Source organism: Eublepharis macularius, chromosome 5, assembly GCF_028583425.1.
Source record: "Eublepharis macularius isolate TG4126 chromosome 5, MPM_Emac_v1.0, whole genome shotgun sequence".
Classification (NCBI taxonomy): Eukaryota; Metazoa; Chordata; class Lepidosauria; order Squamata; family Eublepharidae; genus Eublepharis; species Eublepharis macularius.
Genome location: NC_072794.1, coordinates 22,377,285 through 22,398,185, shown reverse-complemented (window position 1 = coordinate 22,398,185; position 20,901 = coordinate 22,377,285). Strand labels below are relative to the sequence as shown.

At 44.5% G+C, this 20,901-nt stretch overlaps 1 protein-coding gene across 1 annotated transcript; it reads left to right on the top strand.

Moving 5' to 3' along the window:
- The first annotated feature begins 556 nt into the window (after positions 1-556).
- On the top strand, positions 557-13,022 carry LRRC52 (leucine rich repeat containing 52). The gene is made up of 3 exons (XM_054980327.1): positions 557-1,259; positions 10,279-10,512; positions 12,850-13,022. Exons 1-3 carry the CDS (start codon positions 557-559, stop codon positions 13,020-13,022), a joined length of 1,110 nt encoding a protein of 369 aa, XP_054836302.1.
- The last annotated feature ends 7,879 nt before the right edge of the window (positions 13,023-20,901 follow it).

The window sequence follows — 20,901 nt, the reverse complement described above, 5'->3', positions numbered from 1 at the left end:
GGAATCATTAGTAAATTTAATGAACTACATTAGTAAACAAAATTTAGAGGTAATCACTTCTTGTGCAAAGTAGATTGCAAAAAGATTGCTTGGGAGTTCCCTTGTAATTCACAATTTTTGTAAATTACAAAATAACACCAATTGCAGCAATTGGTGTGTGGTGGGTGTCCTTCATAACTTCTGCTTGCTTGTTATAAATCTGAGTGTACCTTTCCCATTTGCCTACTCTAAAATTCATCCCGTTATCTGGAAACTGAAAAGCAGGTGCACGAGCCAACCCCTAAGTCACCTCAAGTCTGGAGGCACACATGAGTTGAGACATAGATAGTGCCAAACCCACCTCTGCTTACTAGCTCCCCGGGGACGTCATCAAGGTGTCAACTGACAGTCAACATGACACGGAGATCCTTCCAGCAGCCTGTGGCTACTCTACACTTTTCAGCAGATAAGCTCTCTCTGTGTCCCAGATGCTTTCACTGACAGTTCACCAGAGGTCTTGGTGAGCCAAGAGGAACCCAAAGACCAAAGCTCCCTTCAGGGTGAGCGGTGAGGAGAAATGGTTTCTCTTCTCTCGGCACAGCACCGAGCCCAGCAAACTGCAGGGGGGAAGGCGGGCTGCTTGAGATGCCACGTCTCATCCCCTTCAAACAGTTCCAAGGGTGTATGGATCGTCCTTCTTTTTGGAATCGGCTGTGTGATGGAAAGCATTAGCTGCCCGAAGGAATGCACTTGCCAGTATCTGGCTGTGAACTGCACAGGCAAGCATCTGGAGGAATTTCCTTCCGCCATCCCCCTGGACACCCGGCAACTGATTTTGGCACAAAACAAGCTCAGCTATTTGCCGTCAGTGGAGCTGAACTTCCTCAGCGACTTGATCTACCTCGATTGCAGCGGCAACACACTAGGGGAGGAACTGGACTTCACCTTTGTCAGCATCATCAAGCTGATCTACTTGGACCTCAGCTTCAACAACCTCACGCAAGTCACATTTGGGACCTTTTCCCAGCTCAGTAGCCTGGTGGTGCTAAAACTCTCAGACAACCCCAGCCTGGTGGAGATTGAGAAGAATTCCTTTGCCAACAACACCTGGCTGAGGCACCTGGACATCAGCCGCTGCAGCTTGGCGTTCATAGACACGAGCACCTTCCGGGATCTGCCCAACCTGAGAAGCCTTGGCTTAAGTGGGAACCCCTGGTTTTGTAACTGCTCCTTTGTGGAACTGTTCGCCTGGATGAAAGGGAGTGGAGTAACTTTTCTAGGTGAGTATTTGGGGCAGTGTTCCACTACCTCATTCAGCCTTGCCAATAAAGGACAAGACTTTATTCAGTTCAAAGAAAGGTGGATAAGGAGTCCACAAGGCCCAGACCCAGTCAATACTATTAATCAGGGCTTTTTTTCCAGGAAAAGAGGTGGTGGAACTCAGTGGTGGAACTCAGGACTGCACAATGATGTCACTTTGGGTCAGCTGGAACAAGGGGGGAGTTTTTACAAGTTTAAATCACCCTCGGTGAAAATGGTCACATGGCTGGTGGCCCCACCCCCTGATCTCCAGACAGAGGGGAGTTTAGATTGCCCTGTGTCTGGAGATCAGGAGGCTGGGCCACTGGCCATGTGACCATTTTCAAGAGGTGCTGGAACTCCATTCCACCACATTCCCGCTGAAAAAAAGCCCTGCCATTAATGGCCTAGTAAAAGGTACTCTGAATCCTATCTGACATCCTTTGCCCAATGCCATATACACATATGCTGGGACTTGGTCCAAGAGATTTTGGTGAAGGAGAGGAAAACCCAGTGGCAGCCACTATTATTAGGCTTGTTTGTTGTAAGACAAGGGAACTTCAAAGGGGGGACCCAATGTGAAACTGCTGAATTAGCATTCATTAACAAGTCCAAAATTATTTACTCCCCAGGTCTACCTCATTCACTCTAATCGTCCTTACCCTTTTGCAACTTCCTGTTGTATTGGATTGACTTCTAATAGAGTTTGTGCTAATCCTACTTTGCTGAACTAACTGACGTGGGTGGCCCTCACCCACTCGGAGGGAACCTACTCTTCTCTTGATTAGACTTTTTCAAATTGGACTTTATTTTGTAACTTCTCCTCTCACCTCTTCTGTTGCAAACATAAAAGCATCAGTCCAACAGATATGCACTCCACTACATCTGATGAAATGAGCTCTGGTTTAGGAAAGCTTAAGCTGGAATAAGCTTTGTCAGTTGTTAAGGCGCCATGAGACTCCTGTTTCATTTGACTACTACTAGGCTTATATGGCTCTTGTTCCATCAAAAGGGCCTTGCACTGGAGACCTTTCCCGTGGAGAGGGCCAGTGGATCAACCTGCAACATGAGGCAGCCATCTCATGTTTCCTAATGTAGGCCCAACAGGGGAACCAGTCCTGTATAGCACGGGCTTACCGTCCCCTCCCCTTGTGTTTCAACCACACACACAATTATTTTTCAAAAGCACCAATGACTTTTGAACGGTGATTATCGGGGCTTTTTTTCAGCTGGAACGCGGTGGAACGGAGTTCCGGCACCTCTTAAAAATGGTCACATGGCCGGTGGCTCCGCCCCCTGATCTCCAGACAGAGGGGAGTTTAGATTGCTCTCTGTGCAGCAGCGCGGAGGGCAATCTAAACTCCCCTCTGTCTGGAGATCAGGGGGCGGGGCCACCGGCTATGTGACCATTTTCACCAAAGGTGATTTAAACTTTAAAAAACTCCCCCCTTGTTCCAGCTGACCCAAAGTGACGTCATTGTGCGGTCCTGAGTTCCATCACTTCTTTTCCCGGAAAAAAAGCCCTGGTGATTATGAAGTATAAAACCACATGCAGAAGTATAAAATAAAATCACATACAGTGCAATCCTAAGAAGAGTTACTCTAGTGTAAGCCCATTAGAATCGGTGACTTAGACCAGAGTAACTTTTATTAGGAACGCACTGTTTATGACCTTAAAACATAATGCTTTTGGGAAGTTGGATTCTGAATTATTGGAGAGCAGGCCATTGAACGGTGTGGTATCCTGCCTCTTTCCACTGAAATCTCATGCACACAAATCTGGAATAGCACCTTGCTAATGTAAAAGCAGCTGTAGAATGGAGTACTGTTTGGGGAGAAGCCGTAGCTCACTGGTGGAGCAGCCGCTTTACATGCAGAAGGAACCAGCTTCAATCCCCAGCATCTCCAATTAAAAGGAACGGTTGCTGTGAAAGACCTCTGCCTGGGAAGATGCTGCTAGTCATAGTAGACAGTATGGACATTGATAAACCAATGGTCTGGCTTAGTATATGTATGGATATGCATGCCATCAATTTGCATTAAGGTGACCCCATTGTGGGTTTTCATGGCAAGTGAGGAACAGAGGTGTTTTGCCATTGGTTTGCCATTGCCTTCCTCTGCAGAGCAACACAAGTCTGCCTTGGTGGTCTCCCATCCAAGTTGAGTGCTTAGCTTCTGAGATCTGACGAGAATGGGCTATACCATGCCACCTTACCACTGTCTCAAGATGGTTTAGATGATGGTCTGTGGCTCGGTGAAAGAGCGCCTCCTTTGCACGCAGAAGGCCCCAGGTTCAATTCCCGGCACCTCCATTTAAAAAGGATCAGGCAGTAGGTGGCATGAAAGACCTTGACCTGACACCCAGGAGAGCTGTGGCCAACCAGAGTAGACAATGACTGCAATCACATGTTACAGCAAACACACGTAAGTCCTGCATGTTCAACCATTTGTGACAAAGAGCCATCACATGTTTACTTTGCCATTAAAACTGGGGACCAGTACCTGGATAAATGTGCCGTTTCAGTAACACATTCAGCTGCATGTGTTCTGAATATGAGAATTACTCAGCATCCGTATATAGAAAAATAAGCATACCCTGTACACGGATTGTTTGTATGTTCACTGTAACTTCTGAAGAGGGATAATACTGACCTTGACAAACTAATCATACCACTGCAACACAAGGAAGCTTTGTGTGTTCACATGTGACTCTCTGGGCCTCCCTCCCTGTGAAAGTCTTATCTTAAAGACCGATGATGTGAGTAACAAGCCATGGGCTGGGGCATGATCCCTGTGTCCCATCATTCATAAATACAGACAGCCACAGGTGTGAAGCAATCCGAATTTTCATTGAAAGCTTCTCTAATGGAATTCTAAAGGCAAGTCAGATAAAGGGGATGACGCCTTACTTGTTTGAAAGCCACATGCCAGACAGGGTAATGGGTCAAATCACTGCAGCTCTGTGTTAGCTTTGTAGCCCAATCCATCACCATCACATAACTATCTTAAACAGCTTGCAGCGCAGTTCTAACCAGAGTTATACCTTTTTAAGTGTTTTGGAGGCCTAGAAGGGTGTAACTCTCCTTAGGACCTCTCTGTTGCAAAGCGAGATGAACCCTACTAACACAAGAGAGTTGGCATCCCCCCAGTAGAGCAGCTGAATACCCTCTGGCCACAGCAGCTGTTGGGTGACATTTCCATATTGTTCTGTGTGTCTCTACACATCCGGTTTGGAGGACTACCTAAAATAAGCCAGGAAGGACAGAAGAGCAGGAGTTTACGTAGTCATTTAATTATATGCATGACTTTCTTCTGAACAAACTTAGGACCCGTTAGGCAGGAACAATACTACATTTTAAAATTTTATTTATTCAAAATCTTTATATGCCCAGCTTTTTCCTGAGCATGTAAGAACCCAACACAGCCCTGCAATAAAACTGTATACAAACCACGAAAAACAGAAAATATTAAAGCAGCAAATATAAAATACATGAACACTGCATGAAAATCACAAATCAGAACTCCCGGTGCACATTTGTGGACTTAGACTGGAGTAACTCTGCTTAGATTGCACTGGTTGTCTTTTGTCAAGACGCAGACTGGCCTCCGAGCTCTTGGGAATAATTCCATTTTGCAGCCTCATTGGAAAGCCAGGAAGGTAGAAGTCCGCCCTGAGCTCTTCCAGGAGGCCATTCCACAAATATGGGGCAGCCACTGAAAAAGCCTGAGCCCAGGCCACTACAGATCATGCCGTAGATAAAGGAAGCAAAGAAATAGACCTTACTGAGAAGGAATAATATCCGGCAACTGCCATAGACCACACGCATGCTCAGGCACTTAGTAGGGTTGCAAGCAAATGAATGAGTGGAGCTACTTGGGGGCTCTTCCAGTTCTCATGCTTCATCCCCCTTCCTTCCTCGACTTCAGGATTCCTTCACTGAGAGGCATTATTGTTGTTGTTGAGACAATACACACCCATGCCATGATGTAGGGAGCTTCATTTCAAGTCTGCCTGTATTTAATTTGACCACACAATATGTACATTCTGCTGCTGCACCCATTTCCCAACAAGCTATAACATTCAGCTACTGAGTCAGCCCCTCATTCTACCAAGATCTGCCTTGTCTACTGTGATGGGCAGGGGCTCTTGGGGTCTCAGGTTAAGAAGATCTTTCACATCACTTACTATGGTATCCTTTTAAAGGGAGATGCTGGGGACTGAACCTACAATCTTCTCTATACAAACCAGATGCTCTATCTCTGAGCAATGACCCCTCCCTGCATTGCAAACTGCCGTCCCTTTTGTCAACGTTGGGGGTCCCCTTTCCCAAGCCATGTCCTCCACCCAGTAGAGGTTTGCAAGTGTTTTTCCGACTCCATCTTAAAAAATGCATTAATTGCGTTTGTTATTGAACGTATCCTTTTTCCTCTTTTCATGTTGCCTGTGCCTTGGGAACCATGCCTGCTCCCTTCCCTCTCCTCCTCCTGCTTGCACTGGCTGAGTGACAGGCACTGGCTTCTGATGCTGCTGCTTGTAACAACAACATTAGATTTATATGCCACCCTTCAGGACAACTTAACACCCATTCAGAGCAGTTTACAACGTGTTTTATTATTATCCGCACAACAATCACCCTGGGGATGAGAGAACTCTGGAAGAGCTGTGGGCTGACTAGCAAGGAAGGGGATTGATTTCTCCTATTTATTCTAGGTGGCAAACTTGCGTACTCTTTGCGGTCTCTTTTTTAACTGGTTCTTTTTGCTCTTCGTTCCTTCGATCTCATTCCTGTTCTATTGCCTAGCTGGCCAGTGTTTTTAGTGGCCACTCCAGACTGCTGCTGGGTGTGTGAGTTTTGCCCCCTGCTTTGGAGGACATTTTTGCTCTCTCTTCTCAGCCTGGTCGTGGAGGGGGTTATTTTATTTATTTTATTTTATCTATTCTACTGTTTGATTCTGATTGGGTGGGTGGTGGAACAAGGGAAAGAAGAGAATAAGAACAATAGGGTGTAACTACTCTAATTAGTAAGACCTTGTTGCATCCTAATTACACGGCCGATAGCACTATTCAGCTGCACCTATTTTTACAGCTGTATTGTGATAACTCTAGGAAGTCGAACTTTATGCTATTGCTGTGTCATTATAATATATTTTAACTTGTCTTAAAAAGTAAACCTAAACTTGGAAGAGCTGTGACTGACCCAAGGTGGCTTCAAGCAAAGGAGTGGGGAATCAAACCCGGCTCTCCAGATTAGAGTCCTGCTGTTCTTAACCACTACACCAAACTGGCTCTCAGCAGAAGCAGAAGCTTGGCTGGCAGGCTGGCAAAGGACCAGTGGGTGGTGGGGATAGAATATTTTCTTTCCTGCTTGTTCTTCCCCCACCATACTCAGGACTTTGTTTCCTGGGTACACCACCTCCAATTCATCAGAAACAGCATCTGATATTTTCTTCTTGCTCACATACTACCTGTCTGGCAATTGTCTTGCTTTGCAAGGCAGTAACTGCAAAGAGAAGGGTGTGGAGGAGAATTTTCTGAGGCAAAGGGCAATGAATGAATACGAAGCCATTTATTTAATTCGTTTTTATCTATCCTATGCGTTTTTATCTATCCTCGAAGGAGCTCAGGGTGGCCTAGATTATTCCATGCACCTCCATTTTATCCTTAACAACCCTGTGAGGTAGGTTATGCCAATAGAGTATAACTGGATCAATGTCACCTGTAGGCTTCATGGCAGCAAACTTGGGTCTTCCAGGTCCTGATTTGACATTTAATAACTAGTATACCACATTCCCCTACCCACTTCCATTCATGTTCATTGCACAAATGAATGGCTCAGCCTTTTTTTTGTTTTCATTTGTTTAGAAATGAATACACACCGCTACTCCGGACACAAAACAAGTTATGTTGCAGGAAGCTTCTTATTTCTTTCCAAGAATCATGGCAAGGGATGAATGGAGGGTGAAGAGGTGAAAGAAAGGGTAGGCTAGCCAAGGCTGCTCTCTTTCTCACCTCTTCCGGGTGACTCCCTTGTAGCTTTGCAAGATGCTGTGTGTGAAACAGACGCATCATTTTGCAATTTCTCTGGGCCTTTTGTGAGAGCAGCAGTTAAACTTTAATGCTCAGTGTAAGCTTATCAGGCGGCATGGCTCTTCTTTCCCTTTGGAAGCGAAATAAGACACACCTTGTTCCATGTCAGCCGCTGGTACAAGATGGCATTGATAGCACAGGGGCTCGATCTGAACGCTACTATACACCTTGCACAAGTGGGTTCTTCAGGCAGCTTCCCCCATTATTGAGCACACAGCTGTGGTTCTGGGGTCCGATGTGAGTTGCGGGTTCTCTGCAATTCCTGTGCAGTGCTCGATTCAGATTGGGGGACCACAGCGCATGTGGAGAAGCAGCTTCAGCCTCCCTACTATGGCATTTCCTTGAGCAAAACAGTCCTGGAGGTGCTATTTGGCCTGTTGCAGAAACCCATGTGTATTTCAAATAGGCCTGCCGGGACTATTTCAGGTGCGGAAAATGGCATGGAAATGGGGGGGGGGGGGCGGTTAAACCTTTTTGTCACAAATGTGGTGATCCCAATTCAAATTGAGTACCATGTTAGTGGAAATGGTGAAACCTACAGCTTTGATCAGAGACAAAACATTGTCTATCTTTTTGGCTAACTGGAAACTCTTCATTGACTTCCTGCACGAAATGAGGACTAGTGGCTTGATGATTTGTGGTCTCGATCATTAAGAAGATAAGGGGGGGCATGTAAAACAAATAGAAGGGAGGAGGCAGTAGTGGAAAAGAAAATTTTGGAGAGATTGTAACTTTGTTAAAATAATGTAGAGAAGAATGAAAATGCAGTATGTATTATTGTTCTTTTTCTTTTCTAAGTTCCAAGTTCTGTTTTCTTTTTTTTTCCCCTTTTCTCTTGCTTGTAAGCTTTCTTTACTTTTTCTTTATTCTTGTTTTCTGCCTTTTCTATGGGCTTTTATTTCTATTAATAAAATAAATATAACTTTGAAAAAAAATTGAGTACCACGTGCACAGCAGCTGGAGAGAACTCACATCTATGTATTCTGTACACCAGAATAAACTGGTGTCTGGTACATGTGTACTAAGGCAGAAAATACACACATTGCTTCTTGAAGGAGGAGCGGAAATCATACCTATTGGGAGCATTGCATGTAGGCTGTTTGTCCCAAATGCACGCAGTTACACAGCCCTAGGAATGCAATGTTTGAAAGGGGCAGTCATTAGACCAGTGATAGTGGCTTGAGTACCCAGTTTCCAGGGGGTAAAGTGTAGCTGACTGGGGAAGGCAATGGCAAAGCACCCCGTAAAAAGTCTGCCAAGAAAACATCGTGATGCGATGTCCCCCATAGGTCAGTAATGACTCGGTGCTTGCACAGGGGACTACCTTTACCTTAGTGGCTTGGAAACCATATGCAGCTTTTTGACATGCCACCTATGGCTTTTCTCAACACCATTCCCCAACGTGTGCTCCAAGAAAGTGGGCAAAGCCATTACTTTTTAGGGCTTGTGGTTGGTGGGTGGTCCCCACCTTGAAACACCTGCTGCAGGAGGGACTGGGTGACAGCTAAGCTACGAGCATCTCTGAGCTGCAAGAATGGCTGGGCAGTTATCCAGGGGGCACTTAGGTTTGGGGGGGAACTTCAGTTTGGTTCTCTGGATTGAAGTTGCATTTGGGAGCATGCCTTTGGTCATTGGCAGTCTTTCCCCTGTGTGTGTTTCTGCTTAGAAATGTTTCCCCCAATAGGAAACAATGGAGAGTGGCAGGGAACACCTTCTTCAGGGGCCCATAGAACTGGACCCCAGGGTCCAATCTTCTTGAAACTTGGGAGCTATTTATTGAACAGTCAGGAGTAGATGCCCTGGAAATTTGGTGGAATTTGCTTGAAAAATGCTCCCCCCCCCCCACGATAACCCCTGAATAGTTTCCCCTGTAGGGAATAATGGCCAAATAAATCTGGAATCCTAGATTTTTGGGGGGATCCCTGAAACCCAGATCTGGATTTCCCAGACCTTTTTGTGCCATGCCCCCTCTCCTGTAGTTATTCTTAATGTGGTCACTACAACAAACTCCATTGTCACAATGTATACAAAATGCTTATTGGGAGTTTATCTAACTTCATTATTGTTGAAATACGTAACTGTAGACCTTTTTGTGGGTTTCCACTATTTTTTTTCTCCTTTGACTCCAGAAGTCATCCACACCAAATCAGTTTCATGTGGAGATTAATACACATACTTCTTGGGCACATGGTCAGTCACTCGGTGTGTTCTTACCTCCTTTTTGGGAGAAGTGATCTTTCATTATTCTTCCTCCTAGAATGTTCCTTGGTTTCTCTTGGTAGATGTGCAGTTCACAAGTATGAAATGGACTGATTCAATAAAAGCAAGTTTTCCATTTGTAAGACCTGAGTAAGGCAGTCAATAATACGACATCTTTGAAGGTCATTAATTCATAGGATCACCATAAATCGGAAGCAACTTGTTGACACACAACACACAGATCACGTGTGTAAAGGGCAGAAGGACTTCAAAGTTAAAACCAACCATCTGGGGACCTCACACACTCAGACATTGGCAGGGCCTTCAGAACTGGTAGGCTGGATCATTACCAAGAGAACAGAAGATATTAGAGGCAAACTAAAAGAGGTGTGGTGGGGCAATGTACAATACTTTATAGATTGATTGGCATGTCTTTATATACAAGCCAAGACTTAGATCAAGATAGGTAGCCATGTTCGTCTGTCTGTAACAGTAGAAAAGAGCAAGAGTCCAGTAACACCTATGAGACTAATAAAATTTGTGGCAGGGTATGAGCTTTCATGAGTTACAGCTCATTGGTATCTGAAGAAGTGAGCTGTGGCTCATGAAAGCTCATACCCTGCCACAAATTTTATTAGTCTTATAGATGCTACTGGACTCTTGCTCTTTTCTACAAGCCAAATCTTGTTTTCATTCCTATGTTTCCTCCACAGACGCAGACAACACCACCTGCTACAGCCCAGCTTTCATGCATGGCTTAAGTATGCTGGAAGAGGGCCCAGAACAGCTCCATTACAAGTGTTACATCCATTTTGACGACCAAGATTACCTCTTCCTGGGTCTGATTGGCTTCTGCATCTTCTCGGCCGGCACAGTGCTGGCCTGGCTCTTGGGAGTCTGTGCAGTCATATATGAATTCCTGACCGCCAGTGATGAGGATGAGGAAGGTGAAGGTGGAGGGGAAGGCGAAGAGGAAGAGGAAACCACTCACTAGAAGTCATTGTACAATGGTAGGTACATAAAGGTCAGTGCATGAAGCAAATGCTTAAGCATCTTGCGAGACCTGGAAGCCAGTGCACAGCAGCTGCTGAGAGGAAACCTTTCGTGTTAAAAAAGAAGAAATGAAACAGAGTCTGCACCGGTAGTTTTCCAACGGTTTGAAAACTGGGACTGGAAACTGGAAACATTACACACCATGGCCAAATCATCTTCCTTCTTCTGGAGATATGCCAGTTTGGGAATACCTAAAACAAAAATCTGAATAATGTGCTAATATACTACATGGCTGACTTGTTAAAGAAAACTGACACTGTGTTGAGGGCAACTAGAGAGAGTTCTCTTAACAGCCAACTCGGGCTGTCCTACATTGTCCAAACACCCAGCACTAGCTCCGTTCTGCCATGGACACAGTTACGTTCATAGGCTAACAAAAATGAAGATCAGTCATGTAGCTTGGCTAGATGAAACTTTCAGAAATAAAGTGTTCTGTGCTTGGATACCGGGGGGGAACCAGGTTAAGACCTTACACCAGGGTCTGGCCTGGTGGTATAAAGAAAGTAGAGCATTGGTCTTCAGATGGTTAATGGGGGCCCATAAGTTGGTTACATCATAACAGTGGAGTTACTTTGGTGTGATCCACCTTTTTTCTTTTCTTTTTTTGGGGAGAAGGTTGTGATAGGAAAACACCAGAGGAAGACAGAGAGATGTACAGGGGGGAAAGCAAAGAAGAGGCAATGTTGTGTAGTGGTTAGAGTACCAGACCAGGATCTGGGAGAACAAGGTTTGAATCCCTGCTCTGCCAAGGAAGCTCACTGAGTGACCTTGAGCCAGTCACATACACTCAGCCTAACCTACCTCACACGGTTGTTGTGGGGATAAACTGGAAGAATAGAGAATTATGTAAGCCACTTTGGGTCCCCTTGGGGAGAAAGGTGGAGTATAACTGAAGTTAATAATATTATTTTAAAGAGATATATTTTGCCTCTCCAGAGCCCTGGAGCTCAAGAAGTAAAAAAACAATATAATAAAATCTTTATAAAACATTAGAAACACCAGTATTAAAACAAGTCATTTAAAAAGCCATAAAACAGCATAAAACAACATTCAGTCCCCTAAAATGATATTTATAAAACAGTCCTCAGTCTATGACGACAGCTTAAAGAGATGGAAGCTCTCAGTTAAAAGCCTGGTAAAAGAAAACATATTAACTTGGTGTCTAAAGGACAGTAAGGTAAACATCAGGCAAGCCTCAAGATGGAGGGCATTTCAAAGATGAGGGGCCACCACAGAAAATGTCTTGTCTCTATCAGCCACCAAGCTCACCCTTGCAGGCAGGGGCTCAGAGAGAGATTGGTTTAGCGTTTCTCACCAGTCTATGAAACGCAGAACCTGTTGTCCCTTCTGTAGTGCTATTAAAGGGTTAAAGACTAGTGATCTCTTGCTCTCAGAACCTGAAAGAAAAGCGAACAGCAAATATGGTACAAAACTCAACAGTGGTGCAGCCTTTGATTAAAGGTGGGTCCTGTGCATGAAAAGACGGATGGCTCTTGGTCTAAGAGAAATGGGATTGGCTGTGGTGCATGCAGCTCAGCCTACACGGCCAAGGTGAAACCCTGGCCCAGGTATATCTTTCTATCACGTTTGGCTAATGTAACTTTTCACCGGTGTAAACTTAATCCTGCTCTTATCAGTGCCACTGGGAGCACACTGGAGAAACTCAGACAAACATATAAAAGGTACCACCAAATACAGCGAGATATCCTGGTCCGACCTTTTAACTTGGGAGAGCTACAAGGTTCTTTTAAGATCCACATCCAATGCTAGGTTGAAATGCAGTTTTCCCCTTTTACTTTGTGAAGGTTCGCAACTGCTTTTTACTGGCTGGCGATGGAGTACTAGGAAGAGGCAGTATGTCCAAACAAGATGCGCTTATCGAGATCTGAAATGCTGGGGGCCAAACTAGTAGTGGTGGGGGATCCATGTGCATTTGTATACATGTCCACCCATTCATATTTGAGGAAGGTGGGGAAAGGTCTTTTTTTTAACAAAACGGGCACGAGGAACTAAACCTGACCTGCTTCTTAGCTTTAAATTGCTGCATTCTATCGCTTCCCTGTTCGTTCAGCCTCTCTTATTTCACTATTGTATCTCATCTGGAAGAGATTTACAAAAGAATAGAGCAGATCAAGAGGTGGTAGAGGAGAAGGGCAGAGTTTAGTTTCCCCTTCTCAGCATTCTCCGCAGGGCAGAACTCCCCTTGTCATTACCCCCTCTGATCTGCTCAGGTACTCCATCTCCGAATCCTCCAGAAGCAGCCCAGGTGAGGATTTGTGGAGGATCAGAGGGTCCCAGCACTGTAGAGGTACCAGTTGAGGATGTACGAGTGGCATCAGAGTCCACATTGTCAGAGCCTGCCAGAGACAAGTTAGCTGCTAGGCCTCTGCTGGGCAGGACTTGAACCTGGGTCTGTATCCCCCTCCCCCAGGACCCTCTCCCACTCCTCAGGAACAGTGGTGGTGGAAAGCCCAGGCTAAGGTGGCACAAAGGAGGCAAAGTGCCAGACAGGCCACACGCAACCTCCCTGTAGATTCAAAGCACGGTGCTACGCATAGTACTTCCTTGCAAGATTCTGGCCAATCCCCATTGCAGTCTTAGGGACTTCAGCACCTGCTGGAAGTGCAACTGAGACCAATTTTTCTCCCAGCCTATTTAAGCTGAGCCCTAGGAAGCCTCCCTTACTGGATCAATTGGTCCACAAGGTCCAAGATATATATAACTTGAGGAAACCGGACTGTCCTAACTGCAGAGTGCAGGACGCACATGTCCTGCCCTGATGCTCTGCACCACAGACCTCCCCTTGCCTACAAGCTCCTCTTACCTGCATGTTCTGGTTTTAGTAAATAGGCCCCCGTTCCTACTTTAGATACAGACATGTGGTTCTTCGGTCTCATCTTCTTTGGGCCTAACTCTATTGATCAGCAAGGAAACATTCACAAGAAATCTACTTCAGGTTGCCGCCCCCCCCTTTTTTTGGCCATGCTGCTGTGCCATTAACAGACATCTGGTGCACACAGGTTGAGCACGTGGAAATTTTTCTGACTTCTTCATATTAAGCTGCTTCAAAAAGATCAATGCTACTTTTAAGTGACAATTTCTGATCTGATGGAAGTGGCATCTGGTAGAAAACAGAACGGAGAAGAGCGAGCATGAAAATTGGTTGACAGGTGTAGGTTAAAAAGGGGTACGTAAGGTCGCAGAGTTTGATAACAGCGCATTGGAAATAAGTAGGCAGACTTCTGTGGGTTTAGCTCTATAAAAATACTTTACTACATAACAAGGAAAAAGGGTACATTTGGTAAGAAAAATAAAGAAGAGCTAAATAACTACATCTTGATGGCTAGACTAGGAGCTTAGAGAGAGAAACTGAGAGCCAAGCTACAAGTGACGAATTACACTTGCCTGGCAAGTGAACAGACTCATGTGTATTCCTCCCTGTTCACTTGCCAGTAGAGTGCAAGTGGAGGGCAAGTGAACAGGGAGGAATACACGTGAGTCTGTTCACTTGCCAGGCAAGTGTAATGCTCCCTGTTCACTTGCCCTCCACTTGCTCTCCACGCGATCCACTTGCCATTCAAGTGTCATTAGTCACTTGTAGCTTAGCCCTTAGACTGACTGAAAAGAAGAGCAATAAAACCTTAGTATATGTTGCTAATTGCACCCCAATAAACTGGCCCATCCAATAGACAATCCTAGATTCCTTCATTAAGACTAAAGACTCCTCTTTCTATGCAGGAACTCCCCGCCCCCGCCCCCAGGCCTAAGTGGTCCTATGCTTAGCTATCTGACTAAACAAACAGAATAACAATTTAACTCTTTCATGACTGAAGGTAGGACACTTGCAAAAATCCCAACCAAATTCCATAGACTTATCTTTGGATGCGTTTGTGCACACAGCCTGTCACACTTTCCTTGACGCTGCCGCTAATATCCTGCAAAGGAATTCCACCAACAAAGGTTGAGAAATAAGAATCTCCATAAATGATACTGTAGTTGCAAATATTTTAACTGTACAATGTTACCAATTGTATATTAGCAGTGACCTTGGTTATTGATGGCTGTCTACAAATGTGCAAGGAAGGGGAGGGATAAGTGGTAAGTATGAATGGGGTATGTGGTTCATGTATGAATGGGGTACAAGCTGAGCTTGTGAGAGCAAACTTACACGAATGGGTGCATGTGAATGGAGAATGAGCATTGACAAGGATGTTACAAAAATCTGACTTTAAATTTTCACACGTCTGTTTATTTTTGTGTGTTTCTTTATGACTATATTTATAATTTGTGCAATTGGAATACCTTATGCATACACACACCAATTATACAAATTCACAACAACCAGGGCTTTTTTTCAGCAGGAACGTGGTGGAACGGAGTTCCGGAACCTCTTGAAAATGGTCACATGGCTGGTGGCCCCGCCCCCTGATCTCCAGACAGAGGGGAGTTTAGATTGCCCTCCACGCCGCTCAGCGGCGCGGAGGGCAATCTAAACTCCCCTCTGTCTGAAGATCAGGGGGCGGGGCCACCAGCCATGTGACCATTTTCTCCGAGGGCAACCCACTGAGTTCCACCACCTCTTTTCCCAGAAAAAAAGCCCTGACAACAACCATATTAGTAATCTATGACTGCAATCCCAAGAACGCTTTCCAGGCAGCAGAATTTCAGCCCAGTGGCACCTTAAAGACTATAAGACCAACCAGTCTTGATGGTCTCTAAGGTGCCACTGAATTCAAATCCTGCTGTTCTACTGCAGACCAGCACGGCTACCAACCTAAAACTTTCCAGGCAGTAAGTGTCATTTAATAAAAAATGACTTCAGAGTAGACTTGCTTAGGGTTGCGCGCTGCTTTCTGTACAATGCAACCCTATGCAGAAATTCCAGTCTAAACCCTTTGATTTCTGTATAGGATTGCAGAAGAAATGGCCTACTTTGTCTCAGAAAGCCTGTGCCTGCCATTCTACAAAGGAAATCTTTCTTTTCATCCCCCTGTTCTTAGACTAAAGTCTTGAACAATAAAACTGAAAAACTTAAATAAAGCCCGCCGTATCTAAAAACACCTCTCTTCAACAGTTCTCTGCAGCCTCTAGAAATCAAACAACAAAATAAGTATGTTTAGGATCAGAATCCTCTAAGAGGTATTGAACCTTTTGCTCTAATGTCGCTAGAAGAAATATAGTCCATTTATCAAAGCATGGCATAATCCATTTTAGCCTAGACTGAGATACATAAGGACACTGCAAGAGAATATGTACAAGAGAGTCGACTGACTGGAGAGGACAAGGGCCTAACCGATCTGACGATCCAGCAATATTATTGAAAAGAGGCAATTGAGTCGTCAGTGCATAAAGGGTCTACATAACTTTGGGCTAACCAAGGAGTCTAAATAAAAAGGCAGTTTACCCTTAGGCAGAAGGCTCAAGGCAAGTGGAGAGCATGTCCTCCGAGCATCAACATGGGTTAGGGTTGCCAGTCCCCCACTGGGGGCAGGGGATCCCCCACTCCCACCTTCTGTCCCTGCCACCACTTACCTGGCCAGTGGGGGGGGGAAACGGAGGGGGATGTGCTTCCCAAGGTGCACTCCCAGGTGGCACTGCACGCTCCTGTGTGCTGCAGTGGGCCAATTTGTGCCCCAAACAGGCCAAATCGGGCCCGTTTGGGGCTTAATTTGGGACTGTGAAGCACAGGAGCTCTCTAGGGCCCTCCTGGCAGCTCTCCTATGCTCTGCAGTGGGCCAAATTGGTCCCATTTGGGGCCGAAATCAGCCCGCTGAGGAGCGTGGGAGTGCTCCCAGGGGCAGCATGATGCCCTGCGCAATGATGTCACTTCCCAGAAGTGATATCATTGCATAGCCCAGGAGTGCATGCGAGGACAACAAGCAAGATGAGTGCCAGGTCTACCTCCCAATGAGCCTACCTCCCACTGGGAGGTTTGAGACACTTCAATTAGGAGTCAGTCCAGGAGCTTCACTGTTTTACATTTTTCACAAACACACGCGCACAGTTTGAGAGAGACTCCATAGAGAGATCTGCTTCTTCTGGACAGAAGCCAGTGTGGTGTAGTGGTTAGAGAGCTGATATAGGACTAGAGAGATATGCTTTCACCTCCTGCGGCCTTAAGCAAGCTGCTGTCTTTCAGACTCCTTGTTCTGATGAAAACAACGGAAGGAGAAACCTGTATAACCACCCCGAGCTTCTTGAAGGAAAGGCAGAATAAAAACGTGACCAGTGGGTAGAACAATATTCAGTACCTCGACACTATGTTTCACTAATTACTGCATGATTCTCAGATGTTGTCAGGGCAACATTCGAATTAGCTACAGCACATGACAAAATTGAATGCAGCCTGGTTTGAAATCATTCTGTTTTAGCTTTTGTGACTTTAACATCAAAAGGCAGTGTGTCTTCTGGATGGGACCCTCAAAGGGAAGGCAGGAAGTAGCCAGCCCCTTCCCTGAAAGCTTGGATCCCAATCCAGCTCAGAATTCCCTCCTCACAGAATAACGCGATTACATGTGTTAAAGCTGTTTTGGGGAACTGATTTTGACTGAAAAGATGGATTAAAATACAATTACACCCTGTCAATCTTAGGCTGCACTTTCCTGGAAGTGTCCCCTCTGGTTCTGTGACTTCTCAGAGCGGGAGGCCCCTTCCTTGTTGAGTCGGTGGACATTTCTGGATTTTGGAGGTAAGCAGTGAGCATCGCCACAAAATGGCTGCCATAGGGCCAGTCACAAAATGTTGGGGAGTTCCAAAAAAAGAGTTTTCTTACAATGATACCATTTCCAAATGTGTGCTTCCTCCCTGCTGACATAAAGGTGATTTCTTTTGGGGTTTCCTGAAGCACCTCCTGTTCCAATGAGGAGAGGAAAGCCAGGATTGGATCTTTGGTTTGAGGAAGAGGTTATTTGGGATGAATGAAATGGGCACCAGGAAATACATAAAAGGACGCTATGTTGGGGATCACTGCACCACAGGCTTCTCTCACTAAATAACCCAGGACTTACTTCTGAGTAGATCTACTTAGGATTGTTCCAATTCAAGGAAGACAATGTAAATGTAATGGTGCTGAAGGGCTTTTTTGACGTGCCACGGAGCCTTGAGATGTAAGGTGCCACAGATATATGTTTACTGTATGTTTGTTCACACAAGAATTCCTTCAAACTAATGTGGTTCAGTGATTAATGTATGGGAACCTTTCTTATCAGTATGTTAAGTGGTTCAAAATCCACTGATGATTTTCTGCACATTTGGGATGGCTGGCACTCACCCGTAACCTTTTGAGGTTCAGATCCACTGGACATTTGTTTTATCTTACATGGAAAATACTCCCATAAGTTCACTGGTAGATGAAGTTAAAACTTCTGTGAGGCTACTGAATCACAATCAGTAGAAAAGAATCATCCAAACATGTGTCTGCCACTTGTGTAGGCCAGTGCAATATTCCTTGGTTCATTGTTGGATTTTTAAAAAAATTTATTTACTTCATTTATACCCCAATGGGGGCTGAAAACAGTTTTACATCCTTCTCGTCTTCTCCATTTTACCCTCACAACAGCCCTGTGAGGTAAGTTAGGCTGAGAGTGTGTGACTGGCTCAAAGTCACCCAACAAGCTTTCAAGGCACAGCGAGGATTTGAACCCAGGTCTTTCTAGTTTGACACTCTAATGATGACACCACACTTGCTTTCAAATATTCCAGGCACATGTATCAGTTCAATTTACTCTAAACATTTTAAAAAACGAATAAAAATGATTTTTACTTCTAAACATGATTAATTATATTTCTATACGAGATTTCCATCTTCTTTTTCTAGCACTTCTTCAGTGCCTCTATCATAGAATTTAATAAATAAAACTTAATCTGTGCTACATTTGTTGCATCAGACAGCTCTTTAAGGGCCATAAGAAGTTTGTAATGCAAATCTCATGGAGTCACTTTAATAGTCTCCCATGATTGGTAGTAAGGGGGCATGGTTACTGGATATACACATAGTAATACCCTTGAAATTTTACAGTAAAGATGGGATGGGACCAGCTCTGGGGGTATATGGCACAACAGCTACAGAAAGATTATACCATGACCATAAAACACAGTTAAATAGTAGGGAAAATAGCTAGGCCGATAAGCCAGAAGGCAAACATAAAGACACGATATAAAATCCAGTATGCTGCAAATTTCATGCTGAATGCATTTTGTCACATTTTCCATGTTCAGCTCTGATAATCAGATATGAGCTGATCCCTGGGTCTGTTCACTTCAGCACCGAAAGATGTGAACATCTGCCAAACAGGTTTGCAAAGGGCTTCTCAAAACTGCACGTGTGAAAACTGGCAATTCAAACAGATCTGTAGCCGTTGTTGTTGCTAAGGTCTACTTAGATGAAAAGCAAATGGTACAATTTTAGAAGCATTTATTTTTTACTGATTTATGACTGATTTAATGATGTATTTAAACAATTGTTGTCAGACAGACCAGCAGCACAACAGGATGGGGAAAATAGACTCAGTGTAAGCATGTGCAGGCATAAAACGCCTATTGGTGAAGCAACCTGTCAGACGTCTATAAACAGGCCACCAAACTGACAAACAGTCCGCTGAAAAAGTGGCTTCCTATTTGCAACTGGCAAACAGGCCACACGTTGAATTGGTGTGCGCTTGAGCATCTCTAGTCAAAAGTAGATGTCTGTTATATTTCCTGGCTGCACATGAGCAGAAAGAGCCAGAATGTACAGGATTTTCAAGGGCTCCTCCCTCTGTACCCACAACATTTGCATTAATTAAGTGGCCATAACAAATTCTCAAAGCACCATACTCGCTTACTGTTTATTTGATAAAGCACATTCTATGTGAGAGGGGAAACATGTAGATGGGACACAATTGTTTTTAAGAACATTTTCATAAGGTCATACTCTTTATTCTAATGCAATCACTGATCAGAAAGGTTTTGACACACTGCAAAAAAAATTAGGAATTTAGGAACAAAGACATCATAGGGATCACGAGCATGCAACACTACGGGTGATAGTGATTCTCATATTATCTTCCTCTAGAGCTCCTACCTATAATTTTTACAGGTCCGTCCATAATTTTATCCTCATGGCTGACTGCCAGTCCCAAAGGATATGAAGCTGGCAGAAACAGACACGGAGTCATTCTTATTGGCATATCCCAGTACATGAAGATATACGGAGATAAGAAGTTGCATTTTAAGCACAAAGCACATGTGTACATTGATACTGCAGCGTGTACTCTTACTGTGTGTTCTCAATCAAATGATCACTGAGGTTATGGGTGCCATTTTACTGGGCAAGAGCTAGTGCAGATTCCAACGCCAAAGTGCTGAATTAGGATTCATCAAGATCAGCACTCTCCTTGCCTTCCCAAACTGCCACCCGACTCGAATAAGGACTTGGGTTTATTCACTCTCTCCAATAGTTCAGCATGGCCTATCCTTTACAGATGTTAGTTTGACTGTACTTTGATAAAGACTCTACACTGCACAATTGGATCTCCTTGTCACATCTCAAGATCCGTCTTCATTGATTAGATCTGATTTTATGCTCTTCCTGCTCTTCTTCTCTGTCTCCAGTTGGGAGTGTCGTACCCACTCGGGATGGATTGATTTCTCTTCTCTTGGTTCCTATTTCAAACAGGCCTCTCTGCCACATCTCCCCACACCTGCCTCTCTGTTGCTTGAAGTATAACTATGAGTGTTTCCGCACACGTTGGATAATGCACTTCCAATCCTCTTTATAGATCATTTGGAATGGATTTTTTTGTGTGCGGAACAAAAAATCTACCTCAAACGATGGATAAAGAGGATTGGAAGTGCATTATCCAACATGTGTGGAATCTCTCTATATCTCCTACAGATGCACACTTCATGCTTCGGACTAAGCGATCTTTAAATCGCAGAAGCACATTTTGTTAGTCTTTATGGTGCCACCGGACTTCTGTTTGTTTGGTCTTTCAACCGTCGTAAAACAGAGAAGCCTGCGGACAAGAGATTCCTCCTCCAGCCTTTTACCTCATCTAGTGGGATCTCTGCCACAGGATATGTACAAATCGTAGGAGGCCCAATTTAACCCTGAAAAGACATTTCTTTCACAAAGCACACACTTAAAAAAAAGCAGGATATGAGTCCAGTGGCACCTGAGAGACCATCAACTTTGGAGAGTCAAAACTCCCTTCTTCGGATACAAGTAGGATTCCTTGTATTGCCTCCTACTTGTATCCGAAGAAGGGAGTTTGGACTCTCCAAAGTTTATACCTTGGAAGTCT

Coding starts and splice junctions, on each gene's coding strand:
- LRRC52 (XM_054980327.1), top strand. CDS start 557: ATGGTTTCTCTTCTCTCGGCACAGCACCGAGCCCAGCAAACTGCAGGG. Junction 1,260..10,278: donor GAGTGGAGTAACTTTTCTAG/GTGAGTATTTGG, acceptor TTTCCTCCACAG/ACGCAGACAACACCACCTGC. Junction 10,513..12,849: donor CAGTGATGAGGATGAGGAAG/GTGAAGGTGGAG, acceptor TGATCTGCTCAG/GTACTCCATCTCCGAATCCT.